The following is a 21448-nucleotide window of genomic DNA, read 5'->3' on the forward strand; positions in this document are numbered from 1 at the left end:
CGCAGCATCCATGAAGAGACTTCCTCCCCTCAAGAAAAAGGTTCCCAAAAGATCCAAAGCATCTGGTTCACTCCCCCCTAAACAATGGGAGGATGAAGAGGAATGGGATGAAATGCCAAATTTATTCAGCAAAGATTTTCCCAACCTTAAAATTATGCACAAACTGAGGCGCAATATGGAATACTGCCTCCGTAGCAAAAACAGCAAAATCACCAGAGCCGTATCATTACAAATTTTGCGCTGCTGGGGCTCTTTAGAGAACATGTTATATGAGGTCATTACAGAAACTGAACAGTTGAAGGCCACCAATGCCCAACTCCAAACAAACTAATAAAACCCTATGTAAAGTAATCAAAAAATATAGCAGCTCTGAATACCGGGCTACCCTCCAACCAAGTGTCTGATGAAGATACTCGGCACCAGTTGTCTTATGCTGTCACGCTCAAACTACCTCAGATTCCCACCACACAGAACAAGCATATGCTGATTATAAAAGCTAGAGAAGGGTGCAACATCCCAGATAGCGATGGAGTGAAGGACACCGTCCTAAAGAAGATAAAACCAAAATTAGACAATCTCCAAATCAAAAGCATTCGCAAAATTCGCGACAAAGGGATAATATTGGAAGCAGCCACTAAGTCAGATCTAGAACAGATCAAGTCTTGCAGCGATCAAGTCTTTCAAAGATCAAGTCTTTGAAACCCCTAAACTCAGGGGGCCAAGTTTAATTGTGTTTGATGTAGATGGCTCAATCCAAAAAGATGACCTACTGAGGAAGTGTATAACAGAAATCTCTTTGAATCCATGAGCAAAGAAGAAGCCATTAATGAGATGAAAATTCAATTTTCCACCAATGCACGGACTTGTGGTTGACTTAATTGGGTTATAGAAGTGTCCCCCAGGATAAGGAGATTCCTACACAGCCAGGATAGAATTTTTCTGGGCTGGTCATCCCACAGATTCAGAGATTTTGTGCCAGTCCTGAAATGCTACAAATATCTTGGTTATGGGCACACCTCTGCTAAGTTCTTTAAAAAACAACCAATATGTGGACATTGTGCTGAGGCAGAGCATCTCTACAAGGACTGTCCCAACAAAGCCTCGCCTCCTAAATGCTCAAATTGCAAAGCAATTAACAAACCCTACGATCACTCTGTGTGGGATGGAGCGTGCCTTGTATATAGAAGAGCAGCAGATATAGTACGTAATAAGACTAACTATGGAAAATAGGATGCTCAACCCCCCCCCCTCTCCCAGTCTTCGTATAGCTCAGATCAATGGCCAAAAATCCATCTCAGTGGCAACACAGCTTCATCTTCTAATGGACGAGTTGAATCTAGATATTCTTCTGCTTCAGGAACCTTACTGCATCCATGGAAGGGTCTCTGGTTACCCCTTGGCTTTCAGGAAAATCCAGACGACAAACCAATTGTGCCTCGCTGCTATCATCGTCCGCAATCCAGACCTAGTAGTAACACAGATAGAATCACTCTGCACACCCCCCACCTAGCAGGGGCTACAATAGAAGGCAGCTTCGGCCGTATTGTGGTCCTAACAGCATATTTCCAATTTGGTACAGATATCCTCCCACACATAGCTCGACTGGAACAAGCTCTTGACCACCTGGAGAACACTGATGTCATTATAGCAGCAGATTCGAATGCCCAGTCGACACAATGGTTCAACACCTCTACCGATGCAAGAGGAGACATGTTAGATGAATTCATTGCCTCACACGGCCTTGAAATAATCAACAGACCAGGACAACCAACCACCTACTCTTCGGGAACTGGAGAGTCTAACCTGGACATCACACTTGACTACTACTTCTCTTCGCAATAGACTCCTTCATTAGCAGTTGCATGACACGACCACTACTAGCAACCATTGCCTTATCGTTTCAGTGTCACTGATTCTGCCCTCCCCAGCCAAGTGTCTATCCAGGATATTGTAAGATTCTCTACTAAAACAGCAAACTGGGACCAGTTTGACAATGTAATTCAAGATGTTCTTCATGACCAAGCTAGCAACTTCTACCAATCAATGAACAGTGTGCAGAAAATAGACTTTGTGCAGAGTCTGCTTCTCAAAGCGTCCATGAAAAAATGCTTCAGGAACCCAAGATCTGTACCATGGTGGTCGCAGGAACTCACTAACCTGTGCAATTCTCTGAAGCGCGCTCGCAAAGAGTACCAATGCAAGAGAAGGACTGAACCTGCTCACATCGTAGAACAGAATAGAGACCGATTCAAAGCAGTCCGCCGTGAATATACTAACAAAATTTACCATGCCAAGCAGAGCTCCTGGCGTTCCCTTGTCGAAACTGAGGGGAACTGGAATCTGTGGGGTTTAGTCCATAAACTCGTGAGGAATAAGCTGGGATCCACGGATGTCATACACTCTGTCCGCTCTGATGATTCATCTGAGACTACACACTGGGAAGATACAATCAACCAGATTCTGGATGAACTAATATATCAGGACAACACCAACTCTGATACTGACATCCACAGGAAGATAGCAGTACAAAATTCAAGCTTCCAGCTAGATATTATGGAGGAACCATTCACAGAGGAGGAAGTCGATGCAGCAATTAAAAAAAATCAAAAAAGGTAAAGCTCCTAGTCTGGATTTTATTGAAGGCGAGACTGTGCAACGTCTCTGGGCCATAGCTCCAACGATACTTCTTCAGCTCTTCAACACCTGTCTGAATGAGGGTAACTTTCCATCACGTTGGAAGCATGCTAACCTGAGGCTCTTACCTAAGGATCCCACAGGTACCACCAAGGCATACCGCCCTATTGCGCTGCTTCCCATTCTTGGCAAGGTTTTTGAGAGACTGCTGCTCTCCCGCTTCCAACTCCGATATGAAGCCAGTGGTTTGGCATCCTCGCTTCAATTTGGATTCAAACAAGGGTGCTCCACAATTGCTGCTCTACCCAAAACCCTCAAAGTTGCAGAACAGTCGGATGCAACTTACGTACTGGCAATCTTCATTGACTTCAAAGGAGCTTTCGACACAGTGTGGTGGCCGGGCGTTCTTCAGAGGGCCAGAGTCTCTAATTGTACCTGGAATTTCTACCACTGCCTCAAAAGCTACTTCTCTAACCGCAAGGTCAGCATCAAAACAAAATATCACTGCATCACCCGACATCTAACCCGAGGCTGTCCCCAGGGTTCCATCCTGGGGCCAGCTGTCTGGATGATACTCGACAACTGGCTCCTGAGGGACTACCCACACACTACTCAGCTTTCTTACGCAGACGACATGGTTATTATCATCATCAAGGGCCCCACTCGCGCCACCATAGAAACCCAGGCTACGGTTGTTCTCTCTACTCTGTCCATATGGGCCATGGAAAATAAACTCTCAGTCTCCACTGAGAAGAGCAAAACCCTCCTATTAAAAGGCAAACTGGACTTCTCCAGACCTCCTACCATACGTTTTAATAGCCGTCCACTGAAAAACTACCAATCAGTGAAGTACCTAGGAGTAATTTTGGATGACAGGAGAACTTTCATCCCCCATATCCAAGCTATCAAAGAAAAGATAAAAAATTACATCACTATGTTAGCACGCTTTACCCGCAAGGACTAGGGTCTTAAAGGACCAACTCAACGCCTTCTATACTCAGCAGTATTTATACCAATTGTCCCATATGGAGCTGCAGTATGGTACCACTGAATGACTTTAGTGCATGCTCAACGTAAAATTCAGCAAATTCAATGACTCATGCTACTACAAATGACCCGCGCATGTAGAACGACATCAAGTGCCGCCCTACAGCTACTAACAGGCTGCCTCCCCTTGGACCTCCACGTCGCTTTTATCGGACTCTCTCATGCCATCAAGAAGAATAAGGAAGCTGAATTCCTCGCTATTCAAACCCGTACCGATACCAACATCAAACAGGAACATAAACGTGTGTGGCTAGAATTGATATAAACTTAGGGCAAACCCGCTGGAATAACTCCACAACTAGTGCAACTACTAAACTTTTCCTCCCCGAGGTAACCTACATCAACAAACAACGTTCCACTTGGTCTTTCCCAAACGTCTATGCTTTCTTCCTATTAACTGGCCATGGATCCTTCAAGAGACGCCTTCTAGAGTTCGGCCTAGTCGAGGATGCCCTCTGTACCTGCGGAGAACCTGAAGACTGGGATTACGTGATGCACTCATGCAACATATACTTAGACCTAAGAATCCAACTACTCCTAGACCTCCACACTACATCACTTTGGCCAGAAACCAAGTTACTGGAATCTAACGATGTTTTCCGTGCACTAACCACTTATGCAAACGAGGTCTTTCATAATCACTGGCATCACCTGCATTTCCTGAACACTACTCCTGGATAACCTCCTCCACACAGCAACTGATACCCAGCACCAGAAACTTCCAGTCGTGAAATTGAAAATTGAGGCCAGCCCTGCCGACGCCGCTCCATGATTCTCAATTGTGATGATCCTGGACTCTTTAATTTGAACTTTACTTGTTCTCTTCTTCCTATCCACAGTCCTTCTCCAGGACTCCCACAACTGCATCTAGCACTGTTCCTGCTCCTTTTTGCCTGGGAGGATGCCTACGCTCTCTCATCCCCCGCTATCTTACCTGTCTCTTCTCTGCTCTTTCTTTGGCCTTCCCCACTCTCGCTTCTGCAGGAGTGTGGACGACGACCCGCCAGATGTCTTTTACTCCCTGGTCCAGCTCCTCGTGCCAGTGGACGGATTCTTTGAGGCTCCTTCCTGGTGATCGCGCCTCCCAGTAATGAAGAGGCCAGTCAAACAACACAAACAACACACTACTCACACATAACCCACATTGACTGGCTTTGCTATGTTAACAGAGTACTTAACGCGGATATGTGGGAAACCACGGGAACCACATACCAATAACACTATGTCCACTATATGATCACAACCGGCCATTGTTTCCTCTATTGTAAGCCTTGTGGTGTCATCTGGTTTGCGAGTAATAATGAGGTCTACAAAATTCTTACCTCCAGTATTTTAAAAAAAAATTTCTATAAAATTCTTAATTCTAGTTTATTAAAAAAATTTTGTTCCCATGGTGAGTTTCCCTCCCACTATTCCAATCAATTAGGGGCAGATTGAATCACTCATTGTAAGACTTTCACACATGCTTGCTCATTCAATCTGAATGCAGAGAGCCTTGTCATATTCTTTGCAATCTTCTGGTCTGTAGATTACTCCCTCTCTCATTGTACCTTTGCTTCCAACTACCACACCACACAGATCTATGCTGGCAGGCATAACTTCTGACTCGACAAAAGCACTTTTCATGCTCAGGCCACTTTTGATAAGAAGCATGACCCCACCACTCCTTCTATCTTCCCTATTCTTCCTAAATAATCATACATACCATAATGGAACTTATCATCCCCAACTGCTAGGTGGCACCACATTTCTGTTAGCCTTATTATGTCAACATTAGTTGTCCTAACCAGGAGTTCAAATTCACTCATATTATCGACACTCCTGACATTACTCTAGACACAAATAAGACTAAATATTCTTCTACAGTTGACCACACTGACACACACCTTGATGTTATTTAGGCTTGTTTTCCTAGCTTTATCTTCCTGCTCACTTGAAAAATGAAGAAACCTCACTTGAAACCCTGAGAACATCTTGCCAATATTGGCTCTTACAGCAACAAACAGGAATTATTGATATTGGGTGCAAGCATTACTTTGACCCATATCATCAGATAAATGCACATCTATATTACCCCTCTCCCTTCTAACTAGCAATTTCTCTGAAGCCTTAAGGTACCCTCAATAGCACTGACAAAAATCTTGCACTACCTTATTTAAATGAATACTGTCTGCACAAAACTGCTTCCTTCTTCCTTCAAAGTGCAGCCCATGCATAAAAATTCCCTTCCCCCCCCCCCCCCCCAAAAAGCCCTGAAGAGTCCTTAAATTCTTGAATTAATGCACAATGCTTTGCTGCATATAAACCCTCTTCTGTCTGGGCAGGCACAGACACATTCTAACTTAACTCACAGCATTTTTATATTTATCCAACGAATCATCAGGTCATGTTTGTTTAATATCATGCCCTCCCATGAATAATAATGCTCTCTATACACCTCCCTTAAAATCTGACAATCTGTTGGTAACATTAGCAATTGTTTCTCCTGGCAAACACACACTAGTTCCTCTGTTACCCATTTCCCTGATAGAATCTTCCAGTAACATTAACAATTCTTGAACAAGAGCAGTATTGACTGCTCTGCTATAAAGCTCTACAAATAATGTACAGCCATTCCTTGGGTTGGATGCAGAAAAGGAAGGATAAATTTTGGTAGCATAAACCCCAAAAGTAAGGAATTTTTCAATTGTGAGTCTTAAGTTTCACAAGATCAGCCACGGCTTTCTTAGATTTCAAAATTGAAAACCAAGGCTTGCTAGTTTTTATTCTAAATAGTTTCTATCCAGGGAAAATAATGAAGTCACTGGCTAAAGAAGTAATGTAAAGAAGTAGGAGCCATAACTACAACTGTCTCACTAAACAGTAATACAGTTACAGCATGGAACTTTCAAGGGGTAATCTTGTCTGACAATGCAATTGAATACTGTGATGCAGTAACAAAGGAACTGGATGCAAAATATAATTTTTACCTTACATGCTCAGATTGCAGAAACATTTTTGATACTTTTACCGTAAAAGACTGCTGTACAAATTGGAGTAGTTTGGCACTAGGGTAAAGTTACTGCTATGGATAATGGATTGGTTGACGAGGAGAAGAGGGAGCAATTATGCACAGTCACTGCCTGTTGGACTAATGTTATTAGTGGAGTCTATCAGGGTTCAAAATGCTGGGGCAACTGTTGTTTTTCATATTTATTAATGATATTCATGAAGATATATCAAGCTTATTGTTTAAGTTTTCAGATGACACAAAGGTTGGCACGGCATTTTTGTTAAAAAATTTGAGGGGAAATTGATGTTAAGGAGTTTAGGGAGAAAATATGATTTTCTCCTTCTTATAAGTTAGATGTGAAGTTAGAATTCTTACAAGTTAAGATGAATGAATTTTTGATATATCTTTCTTGCACTTTTAATAAGTTTCAATTTTTATTGTGTTATTCACTTAATTTTGATTAAGTGAATATTAATAATACCAATTTCTTTTAAGTTGTTTATATAACAAAATATACACTTTATTCAACCAACAGTATAATTTTGTCAAAACGTGCTCTCTCTCTCTCTCTCTCTCTCTCTCTTAAATATAAAACAGGATTTTATATTTAAATGTTTCTCATTTTGCCTTCAGAATCATTATAAAGGAAATGAATGCATATAATGCATTAAGCTTATAAATGTATTATAACAATGCATGTATTCCACATTGATAAATATTTTCCTAATTATGACTTTAAAAGAGTTGTTTCCTTTAGAGGTTATTCTATTAAAACATAACTACCATCATAATAAATAATAATCATAGTGGAATAGTATATTAATTGGTATTTCTTGCTTAATCAAATATTTTGATCTGATAATTCTAAATGTTGATTTATTAATATTAAATGAAATCCTTACTTAATTTCAGTTGTATATATACTGAAAATCAATTTTATTTCCACACGTATATGATAGTAACTGTGTTTTTTTTTTTTTTTTTTTTGCTTACTTTCAGTTTGCTGTTGTTGTTATTTGGTTTTTAGGAGCATTGGCAACTAAGGCCATATTGCTCCGGGGATATGCGGTGGTCATTCCATGACCTTTCCACATCCTCCGTATTTGGTGGTCATGGGCTTGAACCCCAGTCTAATCAAGAAGCACGTGCTACGCACTGCTGCTCCTGCCCACCTGGCTACGGTTCTGTCATGCAAACCCTTTCAGTTTGCATGACAGAAGGAAGTGGTTATGAATACAAGTTACAATCCTAGCATCCTCCAGCTTTCTTATAGGAGGACTGGCTGAAACTAAAAGGTTTCAATAAATTGTCTGTAAATTTTAAGTACTTTAAGGATTGACTTGCTTATTTGAGATGAAAAGCTATAGTTCCCCCACATGTCCACAGTTCTCCCCTGCCAGGAATAAAAAAGTTAGCTAATCTTTGCTTAAGAACAAATAACTTAGCAACAGCATGAAAAATCCCATAAGTTTCTGAAGGGAATGGGAACGCAAGCTTTTTCCACACAGGGTGGAAGAAAGACAGTAATAGCCACTGTGCTGACCACAATTGTTACACATTACAGCTACCTCACAGCTAGCACAGTCAAATGCATTCATTTTAGAATAGCTCTGAAGCAATTATATTCCAAGTATATTCACACCTTTTCTCATATTATGGCTTAAATAACTATTGAAATTAATGTCGAACACACAATAAGAAATCTAGATGTAATGACACTGTGACTTTCTATTACCTTGATTGTAAAGATAAGTATACGACCATCAGATACCATGTTCAAGAAGAGTGACATTGCTTCGTCTTCATGAGGAGAGTACGTATCGAACATTCTTTGAGCCATTACACTTCCCTTAAAAAAAAAATAAAGCATATAAACATATCATAACAAAAATACTTCTCTATTATATTTGATGGGTAACTTCAATCATTAAAGATTAACTAATTACAGACAGTTCACACACAAATACACACATATACAGGGCATTTCAAAAATTTAAAGGTGAAAAGTACAAACTAAAATAAGCAAAAAAGTCCCAGTTTCCGAGATAATGCATTTTCTGTTAAGATTCGCCACTGGCTATGGGAGCACTAGTTTAGCAAAAAAGCTGTGAATTCTTCACTATGGGTGATTTTATTAAACATAAGATAATATATTTTTAATTTTTGGTTTCAACACCACAGGATTTTACAGATGTTACATGTTACAGGATGTTCTTTCTAACACCCTTTCCTCAACATCAGGTGTTATGCTTCTGGGCTTACCTGCTCATACTTCATGTGTGAAGCATCCATGTTCTCCAAGGCGTTGATGTACCCTGATGAATGTGCACCTGCTGGGCGCACATTCATCAGGGTGCACCTGCCTTCGGCGGAGAAATGCTTCTTCGTACAATGTGCGCCTGCCTTTGGTGGAGAAATGCTTCTTTGTACAAATGTGCAGCCTCGAGTGCACTGCCATTGGCTTACCATACATGGAGTGCATGTCTGCATACTCTTTGTTGCTGTAACCTCTTTCCATGTTGACTATCCTTTGACAAGTACTGGTGTGCCTGCTACATCTCAGAGCATTGAGAGAGGCGAAACGGAGAGAATGAGCATAACCTAACCTAAACAAACAAGTCAGTGGTGGATCCCAACTCTGTACAGTTCACTTTGTCAGTGGTGAATCTCAACTAGAAATGTGCAATATCTCTTAAAACGATTCACTTAAGGACCAATGTTTACTAGGCTTTTTTTGCATATTGTAGTCCAGTTCACCTTTAAATTATTGACCATCACTTTTGAAACACCCTGTGTATATATATATATATATATATATATATATATATATATATATATATATACAGTATTTATTGAATGGTATACCAAGGAAATCAAATGCCAAATGAAATTTAATAAGAATATAGGTATTCAGAGTAAAAGTATAGCCATAAGGCCAAGTATTTAAGTAACCTAAGTTGGACTTCATTGTTATACCCTATAATAAAATACAATAAAATAATTATAATAATAAAATGATGATGAAGCAAATTACTGATAAAAGGATACACTGAATGGTACGTTTACAAGGGTTAGCACCATTCAATATACCCTATCAATAATCGGTTAAGACTATCTGTTTCTGTTTGCTATTTGCCAGTTAGTCTAGGTTCAAATATTCTAAAATTATAGATACAAACTGTGTTATATTTTTGCAGCAAACTGAATAATCTGTTGGGCCAGAATAACAGCTGGCCCAACAGATAGTAGTCAATCAAAAAAAATGAAAGTGAGTGCCAACTAATAATTTTCTTATAGGTTTATTTATTAGTGAAAAATAATGGCTTTTGCTGAATTAAGGCAAAAAGGAGGAGTAAGGAGAGAAATTGAGGTACTATTGCTATCCTTACTCCTCCTCCTCCTTTTCACCTTAATTCAGCAAAAGTCTTTCCTTTTCACTAATAAATAAACCTATAAGAAAATTATTAGTTGGCATTCACTTTCATTATTTTTTATTCACTGCTATCTGTCGGGCTTGCTGTTATTCTGCCAATTTGCTGTAAAATCTCCAATTTTAGAGTATTTGAACCTAGGCAAACCTAGGTAAACAAACAGAAACAGATAGACTTAGAAAATTATTGATAGGATGTATTGTGTGGTGTCATCCCTCGCCATTGCACCATTCACTGTATCCTTTTATAAGTAATTTGCTTCATCATTTTATTATTATATTATTTTATTGTATTTTATTATAAATGATGTGTCTAATTATAGGGTATAACAATGAAGGTTACTTAATGAAGGTCAACTTAGGTTACTTAAATACTTAGCCTTATGGCTCTATAGGTATACTTTTACTCTGAATACCACTGTTGTTTTGCATATTTATCAGTGATATTGATGAAGGTATATCAGGCTTAGTGTCGAAGTTTGCAGATGATACAAAGGTTGGCAGGGTTGTTAATGACAGTGTGCTACTGCGAAAGGAACTAGAAAATTTGGGAAGATGGGCTGAGAAGTGGCAACTGAAGGTTAACATTGACAAATGCAGTACAAAAGTACTGTATATGGGTAAAAGTAACCCCAGAGGAACGTACCATCTGTGTGGTACTACATTGACAGCGGTAGAAAATGAAAGTTATGGTATGTTGTTATTATTTTGGTTTTTAGGAGCATTAGCAACTAAGGCCATATTGCTCCGGGATATGCGGTGGTCATTCCCTGACCTTTCCGCATCCTCCGTATTTGGTGGTGACGGGCTTGAACCCCAGTCTAATAAAGAAGCGTGTGCTACGCACTGCTGCTCCTTCCCACCTGGTTACGGAGGCGCCAGAAAATGAAAGGCCTAGGAGTAATTGTGCAGTCAGATATGAAGTTTTCTGAACAATGAAGACAGGCTGCAAGAGCAGGTCATGGGGTTTTGTCAATGATATACAGGAATTTTGCTAGCAGGGAAAAGGAGGTGATTATCCCTCTGTATAAGGCAATGGTCAGGCCACGTCTTTAGTACTGCATACAGGTCTGGCGGGCTCATTTTAGGAAGGATGTAGATTTGCTTGAGCGTGTACAGAGAAGGGCAACAAGACTGGTGAGGGGAATGAAGGGAACCTCTTACAAAGAGAGGTTTAAGTTCTGCAAATTGCAGCGGCTGGAGACTAGGCAATTGCGAGGTGATCTGATTGAGGTGTATAAGACGTTGAATGGGTTGAGCATGCTGAATTCTAATGGGATTCTTCCACTTGTTCAGATTACGAACCTAAGGGGGAATAAATTCAAATTGAGGAAATACAGCTGTAAAATAGATGTGCGGAAATTTGCCTTTAGCCAGCAGGTGGTTAATTGCTAGAACAAACTTCCATCTGTCGTTGTGGAAGTTGATAGGTTAAATAAATTTAAGAAGGAACTGCACAAACATTTAAAGGGAATGGTTGTGTGAAATTTTTTTTTTTTTTTTTTTTGGCTGATGCTACATAAGCTCATATGCTTGCTTTCTTGCATCACATGCCATGATTACTATTACTATATTCCATATTCTTATTAAATTTCATTTGGCATTTGATTCCCCTGGTATACCGTTCTATAAATACTGTAATATATGTTTTACAAACTGATGTAATGTTTAATCAATATTTTGATGGAATTAATCCGATTAATTAATTAATTAATTTGTTCAATGCTTCTGCCGAAATGATAATAAACGAGGCACTTGGGAATAAGAAGTGGTGGTTAAAATAGATGAAAAGTACATACAGGCTATTAAGTTTGCATATGATCAGGCCATGCTAGCAGGATGTTGGCGCCTCCGTAGCCAGGTGGGCAGGAGCAGCAGTGCGTAGCACACGCTTCTTGATTAGACCGGGGTTCGAGCCCGTGACCACCAAATATGGAGGTTGCAGAAAGTTTAGGGAATGACCACTGCATATCCCCAGAGAAATATGGCTTTAGCTGCTAATGCTCCTAAAAACCAAACAACAACAACAACAACAGTAGCAGGTTGCCCTGCTATGCTGCAAAAAATGAAAAATGATCAAACGACTAAATAAGAAAGCACTGAAGTATGGAATGAAGATAAATGTTATTATTATTATGCCTAAGACTAATGCTGTACCAGGCAAGAGAGAGAGAGAGAGAGAGAGAGAGAGAGAGAGAGAGAGAGAGAGAGAGATGGCGCAAAGAAGCCTGAGGCTTTTGCTGCACCAGCCAAAAAATAATAATTTCTAAGTTACCCTGAAAGAGAGAGATGTAGAAGGGAATTGCCAAGGAAGAGAAGAATGATGATATCCAGCTCAGGACCCTGGGTGTGCCAAGCCCATACTCACCAGATGTGAGCCCCCTGGAGTTGTTATGAAAACTAAGGATGATTGATAAAAGGTTAATTCTCTTCTAAATTGAGATCGATGGAGTAAGAAAAGAACAGGTAGAGTACTTTAGGTATCTGGGGCAGTTATTTACACAGGATATTTCATGTCAAACTGAGATGAGAATTGCAAGGGCAAAACAATCTTTCAAAAATAAACTGTCCTTGATTACACAGCAGATGTCACAAGAAATTAGGAAGACGATAATAAATACATATATCTGGTCAGTGGCACTATATGCAACAGAGACGTGGACTCTAACAAAGAGAGACAAAAAGAGACTTGAGGCCTTCGAGATGTAGTGCTGGTGCAGGATGGAAAAAATTAAATAGACTGAAAAAGTGTCAAATGTGAAAGTTTTTTTTTTTTTTTTTTTTGGTAGTTGTTGGCACATAGGCTTCTGTGGCCATAATGCACCTCCCAAGGTTTTTGCAGTACTTTGATCCAAGCCCGAGGCGGGAATCAAACTCGCGACCCTTGGGTTGCCAGGCAGGCACTTTACCCACCCGGCTAGCCCGGTCGGCAATGTGAAAGTATTAAGATGTGTCCAACAGCAAAGGAAAATTTTAGGTAGAACAAGATCAACTAGACTAAAATAGGTGGGTTACGTGATTCAACATGGTGGATTGCTTCTGGATGCAATGGAGGGGACTGTGGAGGGAAGGTGCCCTAAGGATAGACCAAAAAAGACCTTTATCAGGACATTGCTGGATGAAGCAGGGCTTCAAAATTTTGAGGAATTAAAACAAACAGCACAGGAGAGACAAAGATGGCAACAGCTCATTAGAGGAACTGATCAGTCACAAGACTGAATTACTAATGTATATATATATATATATATATTATTATTTTTTTGTTTTTGAGTAAGCAAGAAGTGCAATACATACAAATTACTTAATTACAAAATTATTAGCAGATAATTAAAATTAGAGCAAACAACAGCTCTAAAATACAAAAATTCTAAAAGCATTCTTCTACAGAATAATATTCTAGAGTACAGATATTGTAAGTGTGGGGCATGGCCCTTCCCTTGGGACACACTTCATTTTTTTTTCGTCGGAGAACACTGGTTTTCATGAAACACTTTTTAAAGGAAATATGGACAAACCATCCCACTAATCCTGGTACAAAGCATTTTTTTATTTATCTCTATTTATTTGTATTTTAATCATCTTTTATTTCTTTGAGATTAAATGTATTGAAGTATAAATTAATTTGTAGATGTATGTACATATATTTATAGCTAAATTTTATGTCAAATCTAATTATTTGCACTTGCTCTGGCACTTGGGAGGGGGAGAGTAATATGATATTTATGAAAAATTTTAAGGGGCTCAAAATATAAGGGTTTGGGAACCTCTGCTCTATAGAAATGATATATTATGACTAACAGTCACAGCCAATTGCTAGCAAAATTTACAGATACCAACATTTTCAGAAAATGTAATCCAGTAACGAAAAAAATATCCCATCAACCATTGGAGATAGATTCAGAAAATACTTTAATTATTGCCAAAGTAGTAAATAACAGTTATAGTAAACTGCAAGCAAGCCCACCTTTCAGGCAAGACTAAGTTCTACATAATTATTAGATGCATAGGGATATGGGATCATCATCATCAGCCATTTTCAATCCACTGCAGGATGAAGGCCTCTCCAGTAACTTTCCAGTTCCTTCTGTTTTGAGCACTGGCCATCCATTTACTACCCAAAAACTCATGAATTTCATCTATTCATCTCTGCCTTTGTCTTCCAGGTTTTCTTCTAGCTCCTCTTGGGTACCATTCTGTTATTTTCTTAGTACATCTGTCATCATGTCTTCGAGCTATGTGTCCTGCCCAAGACCATTTTAGTTCTTTAGTTTTGATAAGAATGTCCTTTACTTGAGTTTGCTGCCTAATCCATGTGTTTCTCTTCTTATCTAACAGTCTGATTCCCAATATAATTCGTTCCATTCTTCGCTGTGTAGTTCTCAGCTTCTCTTCCATTCTTTTGGTGAGTGCACAAGTTTCACTTCCATAAGTCATGGTGGGGAGTATACATTGGTTCATTATTTTACGTTTAAGACAAACTGGGATATTGCTCTTCAGTATGTGACTATATTTCCTGAATGCTATCCATCCAAAATTTATTCTTCTCTTGACTTCCAGCCATTTATTATTATTACAGCTAATAACTTGTCCCAGATAAGTGTATGACTCCACCTTTTCAATTACTGCTCCTTCAATCATTATTTCCCTTTCTGTGGCATACTTGTTCATCATTACTTTTGTTTTAGCCATATTCATCTTTAGTCCAAAATCCTTACTAACTGTGCATAACTGATTAAGATTTTCCTCTAATTCTTTGGGATCGTGCCTTATGACCACAATGTCATCTGCAAATCGTAAATGGTTTAGGTACTCTCCGTTCACATTGACTCCTTTCTGCGACCAGTCTAATCTTCTGAAAGCTTCCTCAAGGGCAGCAGTAAACAGCTTCGGAGATATTCTGTCTCCTTGTCGAACTCCTTTCTCGATTTTAAATTTCCTACTGTCTTTGTCTAGTCTAATAAAGGAGGTAGCACTCTCATATATTTTCTTCAAAATTATAATATATGGGGTATCAATGCCTTGTCTTTCCAGTGCCCGAAACATTGCCTTATGCTGTATGGAGTCAAATGCCTTTTCATAATCCACAAATGCCAGGCATAATGGTGTTTTATATTAATTTGCTTTCTCCATTAGCTGTGATATTACATGCAGGGGATCCATAGTTGAGAATCCTGTCCTAAAGCCAGTTTGCTCTTTTGGTTGATTCTCATCAAGTATTCTTTCTAATCTGTTAGTAATGACCCTTGTGAACAACTTGTAGATGTGGGATAACAAGCTAATTGGTCTATAATTTCCAATTTCTGATTTATCTCCTTTCTTATGCAGCAAAACTATGATTGCATTATTCCACTGCTTAGGCGTCACACCTTTTCTAATGCACTTTGTGAAGAGCCTTGCCAGTTTTTGTGTTATGTCTCTTCCTCCCAATTTTAACAACTCTACAGTAACTTCATCTTCCCCCGGGGCTTTCTGATTCTTCATTTTCTTCAATGCATATTCTACCTCATCAGGAAGAATATTGGGTATGTCGTATGTGTTGCTACTTTGCAAACCATCTTCCCCACTGCTGGCATCATTCTCTCGCTCTTTGTATAATTCTCTATAGTAGTCTTCTGCTATTTGAATTATGCCTTCTCTGCTGTTTATAAGTACACAATCGCTATTCTTCAGTTTCAGTATCATTTGTCTTTCTGTATTACTGCTCATGGCTGCTGATTTAAATCCTTTGTTTTCCCTTAATGCTTGTTTACTTTTCTTGTGTTAAATTTTCTAATGGCTTTGCATAACTCAGTATACTCAATTTTCTCCCTGTCAGTGTTTTTCTTGCTCTTCATTTGTCGTCTTCGGTTCATCATGACAAGTGTTTCTTGACTAATTTTTTCTTCTTTGGATTTCTTTTTCCCTATAGGTTTCTTGGGCTTTATCACTTTCAGAAAGTTGTAATATTTCTCGTCGATATCTTGGTCCTGAGCAGTCTGCAGAAGCTCAAACTTGTTCTTAAGTTCCAGTACATACTGCTTTTTCTCCTCCTCTGTTATCTCAAAGACCTTTGTATTATTTACTCGAGTCAGTTTTTTCCTTTCCTTCCCTACATCTATATCAAGTGTACATCTTACCATTCTGTGATCACTTCCAACACTTACCTTATTCAGGACGGTAACATCATTCACAATATATCTTGTGTTAGTGAGGATGAAGTCGATTTCATTAGTTGTTAATCCATTTGGACTCTTCCATGTCCACTTTCTGTTCACCCTTTTCTTGAAAAAAGTGTTCATTACTGACAGTCCTTGAGATTCTGCAAATTCTACAAGTCTTTCACCTCTTTTATTTCTTTCACCAATTCCAAAATTTCCTATAGTTCCTCTTTCTGCACTGTTTTGCCTTTTTCCAACCTTAGCATTGAAGTCCCCCATAATAATAGTGTAGTGGGTTTTCTGCTCATCTAGAAGACTCTCTCAATTTCGTTGTACATTTCTTCAACCTCTTCATCATCATGGCTCGATGTTGGTGCATAAATCATTATAATCTTTAGCTTGTACCTCTTAGAAATCTTGAGTATTAGTCTTGACACCCTTGGTGATGTACTTGTGAATTCTAAAATGTTGTTTTTAAAATCTTTATGGACCAGAAACCCAACTCCACCTTCACTCCTTTCACTGTTTCCATTGGTGTACAGCAGATTTCCACTTGATAAACTTATAAGTGATTCATTTCTTCTTCTTGTTTCAGCCAAACCGATGATATTCCAATTCACATTTTCTAATTCCTTTTCCAACTCTAATATCCTGTCTTCACCGATGAGTGATCTTACGTTATAACAGGCCAAGTTCAGTTTCCGTGCATGGCAGCCTGGTCGTACCCAGAGATTCTTAGCACCCTCTGCTTCCACTCTGATCCTCTCGCTGCCGTAAGAGGGAGAGTGAAAGCTGCTGGGGACTGAGGGCCATTTGTATTGTTGTTCTGTCATATGCTGGAGGGTTTGGTCTTTTCCTCTTCACGCTGACCAGGCGTCTTGAAGAGAACCACTCTACACGTTCGTTGCCACCTAAGTGACGTAACAGGACTTACCATCAAGAAGGTGTGCATGAGTGGATTTTAGGGAGGCAGGCCAACCGGACTTCTCCTAAATCTTCTGTAATAGAGAGATATTGGATCCATCACTGTTTTTGGCTAAGTGTCTGATAACACACAGGATACCTGTTCCCCTCTAAGAGATATGGGATAGGGATAGTTTAAGTCCGATGTATGATTGATTTATTTTGAAAAGAGCATAAAGTCAAAAAAAATAAATTTTTCAGCTATTGAAAAAAAAGTTTTCTTATTCCCAATAAGCTCATGACTTGCCAGTTTTAAAATATGGATCTTCTGTAAACTTACTGCCATTTAGTGAAGTACTCCTTTATTTTATTTCCATTATCATGGTAATTTATTTAAAATGTATGAATTGTACCATTTTCAGGGGATTTTAACTTGTATTAGTGGTGGCAACTGATGCAAGAAAACAAGCTTATACAGCATTAGCCAAAAAAAAAAAAAAAAAAAATCCACATCACCTCCACCCCTCTATAGGATTAAGACTAATTCTTTCAGGTCATTTGCAATTGTTGCACCCTTTTCAGTTGTAGATCCAGGTAGCAGCTAAAGGTGCCACTGCCCTCCACTTGTGATCCAAATAATGTGGATTTTTTTATTCCTACCAAAAATTCAAGTTTAATGATTTTCTGAAAACTGCTTTAGTCCTGCTGTTTAACTGCTTTACTCCCCACCCCACCCCACTTTAGAAAATCCTGGGACCACTCCTGGTTATAGAATATTTTTTTTGTGCCATTTTTGAAAGGATCTGAGCTGATATTGTTAAATAAATTCAAAGTTTATTTATATTATTCCCTACCTAGCAGTTATAGTAACAAAGTGTAAATGGAGAGAATTAGTCCTGGAAATTAAACTGGAAATTATACAAGAATTCGATAGAATGGAGCTAAGTATAATAGACAAAAGAATACAATATTCCTTTATCTACTATATTGAAAAAAAAAAAAAAAAAAAAAACCTAAAGTCTGTCATCTTGCAGACAGCAGAGCAGCAATAAAAAAAAACACGAAATAAATTGGTGCAAAATGGGAAGAGCTTGAAACAAAACTTTTCAAGTTGTGCCAACAAATGCAGGTGGCTTGGCTCCAAAAATATAAGGATAGGAATAACTTAGTTTAACAAAATGTTTGCAGTGAGTCTAGATCAGTTGACAAAGAAAGGATAGGTGCCTCCATAGCCAGGTGGGAAGGAGCAGCAGTGCATAGCACACGCTTCTTGATTAGACCGGGGTTCGAGCCCGTCACCACCAAATATGGAGGATGCGGAAAGGTCAGGGAATGACCACCGCATATCTCGGAGCAATATGGCCTTAGTTGCTAACGCTCCTAAAAACCAAATAACAAACAACAAGAAAGGACAATAGCAGGTTGTGTTTTGTTCAGTCCATTCTTGAAAAGTACAGCACAAAGGATATTTTTAATCTTGACAAGGCAAGTATATTTTGTAATTTGCTGTACAAAGCTTTCTGTTCAATAAGACTCTTTTAATGTAAGAAAATTAAGTAAACAAAAAAAAATCGCTATTGTCTTATGCTGCAATGCAGATGGAAGTACAAAACTGCACTGAACTGTAGTCAGTAAATTTTCCAAATCAAGATGTTTTAAAGTAGTCAACCAACTGCCCTGCAATTATGAGGCCAATCAAAGTGCTTGGCCTATGATCAAAATTCTTCAGCCTTGGATATTGAGAGGGAACAGAAAAATAGCTTCAGAAAAAAAGGAACATTTTGATTATTGTAGATTGTAGCAAAGCTCATTCTGCTGAAGCACTTAGGTTGACAAATATATGGATGTTGTTCTTACTTCTCCATACAACCAGTTTTATGCAGCCACTGGATCAAGGCATTGTTTATAACCTTAAGAGAGCATATAAGAGCTTGCTTGATAAGATACTTGATCCATAACAGAGGAGGGAGCAGTTTGCAGTCAAAGACTTGGATGCTATCCAAAATATTGTTTTTGATTGGAAGAGTACCACAGCTAATGTAATGATCACTGTTTCAGAAAGAACGGCTTTGGAGAGAATATGATATAAAAACACAGTAAAGAAAACAAATGTTATAGCAATTTAAGGAATGCGGGACTTTGAAGAAGCATAAGAATTTTGTCAGCAAGTTTGAAGAGTTTGTTAAGGTAGATAAAGTTGTTACCACAGCAATGCCAATGCCAGAAGTGGGATTCTTCCGCTTGCTCAAATTACGAACCTGAGGGGGCATAAATTCAAATTGAGGAAAGACTTCCTCAAATTGTAGAATAGATGTGCAGAATTTGCCTTTAGCCTGTGGGTGGTTAATTGCTGGAACAAACTTCTATCTGTCGTGGAAGTTGATAGCTTAAATAAATTCATTGGATAAATTTTTAGAGGGAATGGATGTGTGAAATTGGTTTTTTTTTTTTTTTTTTGGCTGATGTTTCATAAACTCATAATGCTTGCTTTCTTGCATCACATGCCTCCATTACTACTACCACTACACCATGTTTAATTTATTTTTTTGAGTTCAATTGTAATATTAGAATTAAATATGCTTTATCTGCAAATTATCAGAAAATTCAACAGTAAAAAAAAAAAAAAAAAAAAATTCAGCACTTCAAATAAACTGCTTTTACTTAAATAAATTTTTCTATTAATATTTCCAATTTCAATATGTATTTTACTCACTGTAGCTTGGTTTAGGACTAAAACGTGTATCCCTCTTCCTTTATTATCCTCAGCATCTTCAAGTATCTTATAAAAAAAAAGGGGGGGGGGGTTATTACTTAATTAGCCATAAAAAATACTCCACATAAAAATTATTACATTAGTTCTTAACCTTTTACCTATCTCTCACCTCTTCTACAATCCCCAAGTGAAAAATGCACCACTTACTACACTCAGTGATCACTGAATTATGACCACCCCCATCCATAATGGACTATGCTGTATAGCTTGCAGTATAAAAAAAACAAACATATTAGTAAGTTTGAGCAGTGGTCATTTGCATTTGGTCGTGCCAGTCAAAGTGATAAAGTAGCAACTATTGGATATAGTAAAGATATCATGGAGTTTCAAAATGGCATGGTTGTGGGAGCTGATTCCTCAAGTGAATCCGTATCGGAAACAGTACGTCTTGTCAGTTGCTCAAGGCCCACTATGGTTTCAAATAGGTCAAACCATTTCCCACCAACAAAACTGCATACGATTAAGCAAGTTGGATGTTTGTGGTGAGCAAAGGATGCAACACATTATATGCTCAAGCAGGTCACTGTGTGATAGTCGACATCAACAATGCAATATGGAGAATGCAAGAACAACATCCCAAATGATGTGTCGCACACTCAGATGTATCGGGTTCCACAGCAGATGACCGAAGAGACACCCTCTCCACACAACTGATCATAATCGATGGCAAATGCTATGGCGTCAACAACATGCTGGTAGGACACTGCAGGACTGAAAATGAGTGTGCTGGTCAGATGAGTCCAAATACCTAATACAACATGCCAACAAAAGCCTTAATGTGTGGTACAAACAACAAAAGACCATGGACCCATTATCCAGGCTTGCGGCAGTGGTTACTTAATATGGGGCATGTTTTTTTGGCAATAACTAGCACCTCCTGATGCAGATGGACCAAAGTTTCATTGGTTAGGTCTGCTGGCAGCTCTTAGGAGACCATGTGTACCCTGCTGTTGTTGCATTTCTTCTGATACAGAAACACAGGATCTTCCAAGACAATAATATGCCATGCCATGTCATCGGGCCTGCATGTGCACAAGTAGTTCGAGGAACACAGGGTACATATCAGCCATTTTGATTGGCCTTCAAATTTGCCTGAATTCAATCCAATTTGAATACTTCTAGGATGCACTGGAATGGGAAGTAAGGTTGTATAGACTTGCAACCAGCATGGACATCTTCAGACATACAGTGGAGTCAATGGCTAGGTGAATAGCACCTTTTATCTGTGTGAACAGTGACCCATCACAGTATTAGGTAGGTGGTTGTAATTCAGTGATCACTCAGTGTATATATCCTTGTGTACACGATATATATCCCTATAAGTATGCATGAATCAAAAGTTTAATTGATATGTATCATCAGTTTAATTTTTTTTTCTTATATAAAACTAATGATGGATAATTCTTGAAAATAATCAATTCACAAATATTCTCTGTTCACATCACTAAAATTCAGCATGACTTTTAGAATCCATAATGTGTTGAGGAAAAGGGGAAGAATCTTGATGCAGGATATAGCAATTAAAAAGACAA

At 38.7% G+C, this 21448-nt stretch overlaps 1 protein-coding gene across 1 annotated transcript in view; it reads right to left on the reverse strand.

Annotated features, from left to right (window-relative positions):
- LOC150087117 (protein O-linked-mannose beta-1,2-N-acetylglucosaminyltransferase 1-like) overlaps nt 1-20372 on the reverse strand; it is a 275054-nt gene extending 254682 nt beyond the window's left edge. Inside the window, exons 1-3 of the mRNA XM_090372379.1 lie at nt 20349-20372; nt 19857-19922; nt 8409-8522 (exon numbers count right to left, since the gene is read on the reverse strand). Coding sequence (XP_090228505.1) covers nt 8409-8522; nt 19857-19922; nt 20349-20372 — 204 coding nt within the window. The remainder of the gene's footprint in view (nt 1-8408; nt 8523-19856; nt 19923-20348) is intronic.
- Between the last annotated feature and the right edge of the window lie 1076 nt (nt 20373-21448).

The sequence above is a fragment of the Mastigoproctus giganteus genome, chromosome 4 (assembly GCF_048544385.1).
Source record: "Mastigoproctus giganteus isolate SK-2022 chromosome 4, ASM4854438v1, whole genome shotgun sequence".
NCBI lineage: Eukaryota > Metazoa > Arthropoda > Arachnida > Uropygi > Thelyphonidae > Mastigoproctus > Mastigoproctus giganteus.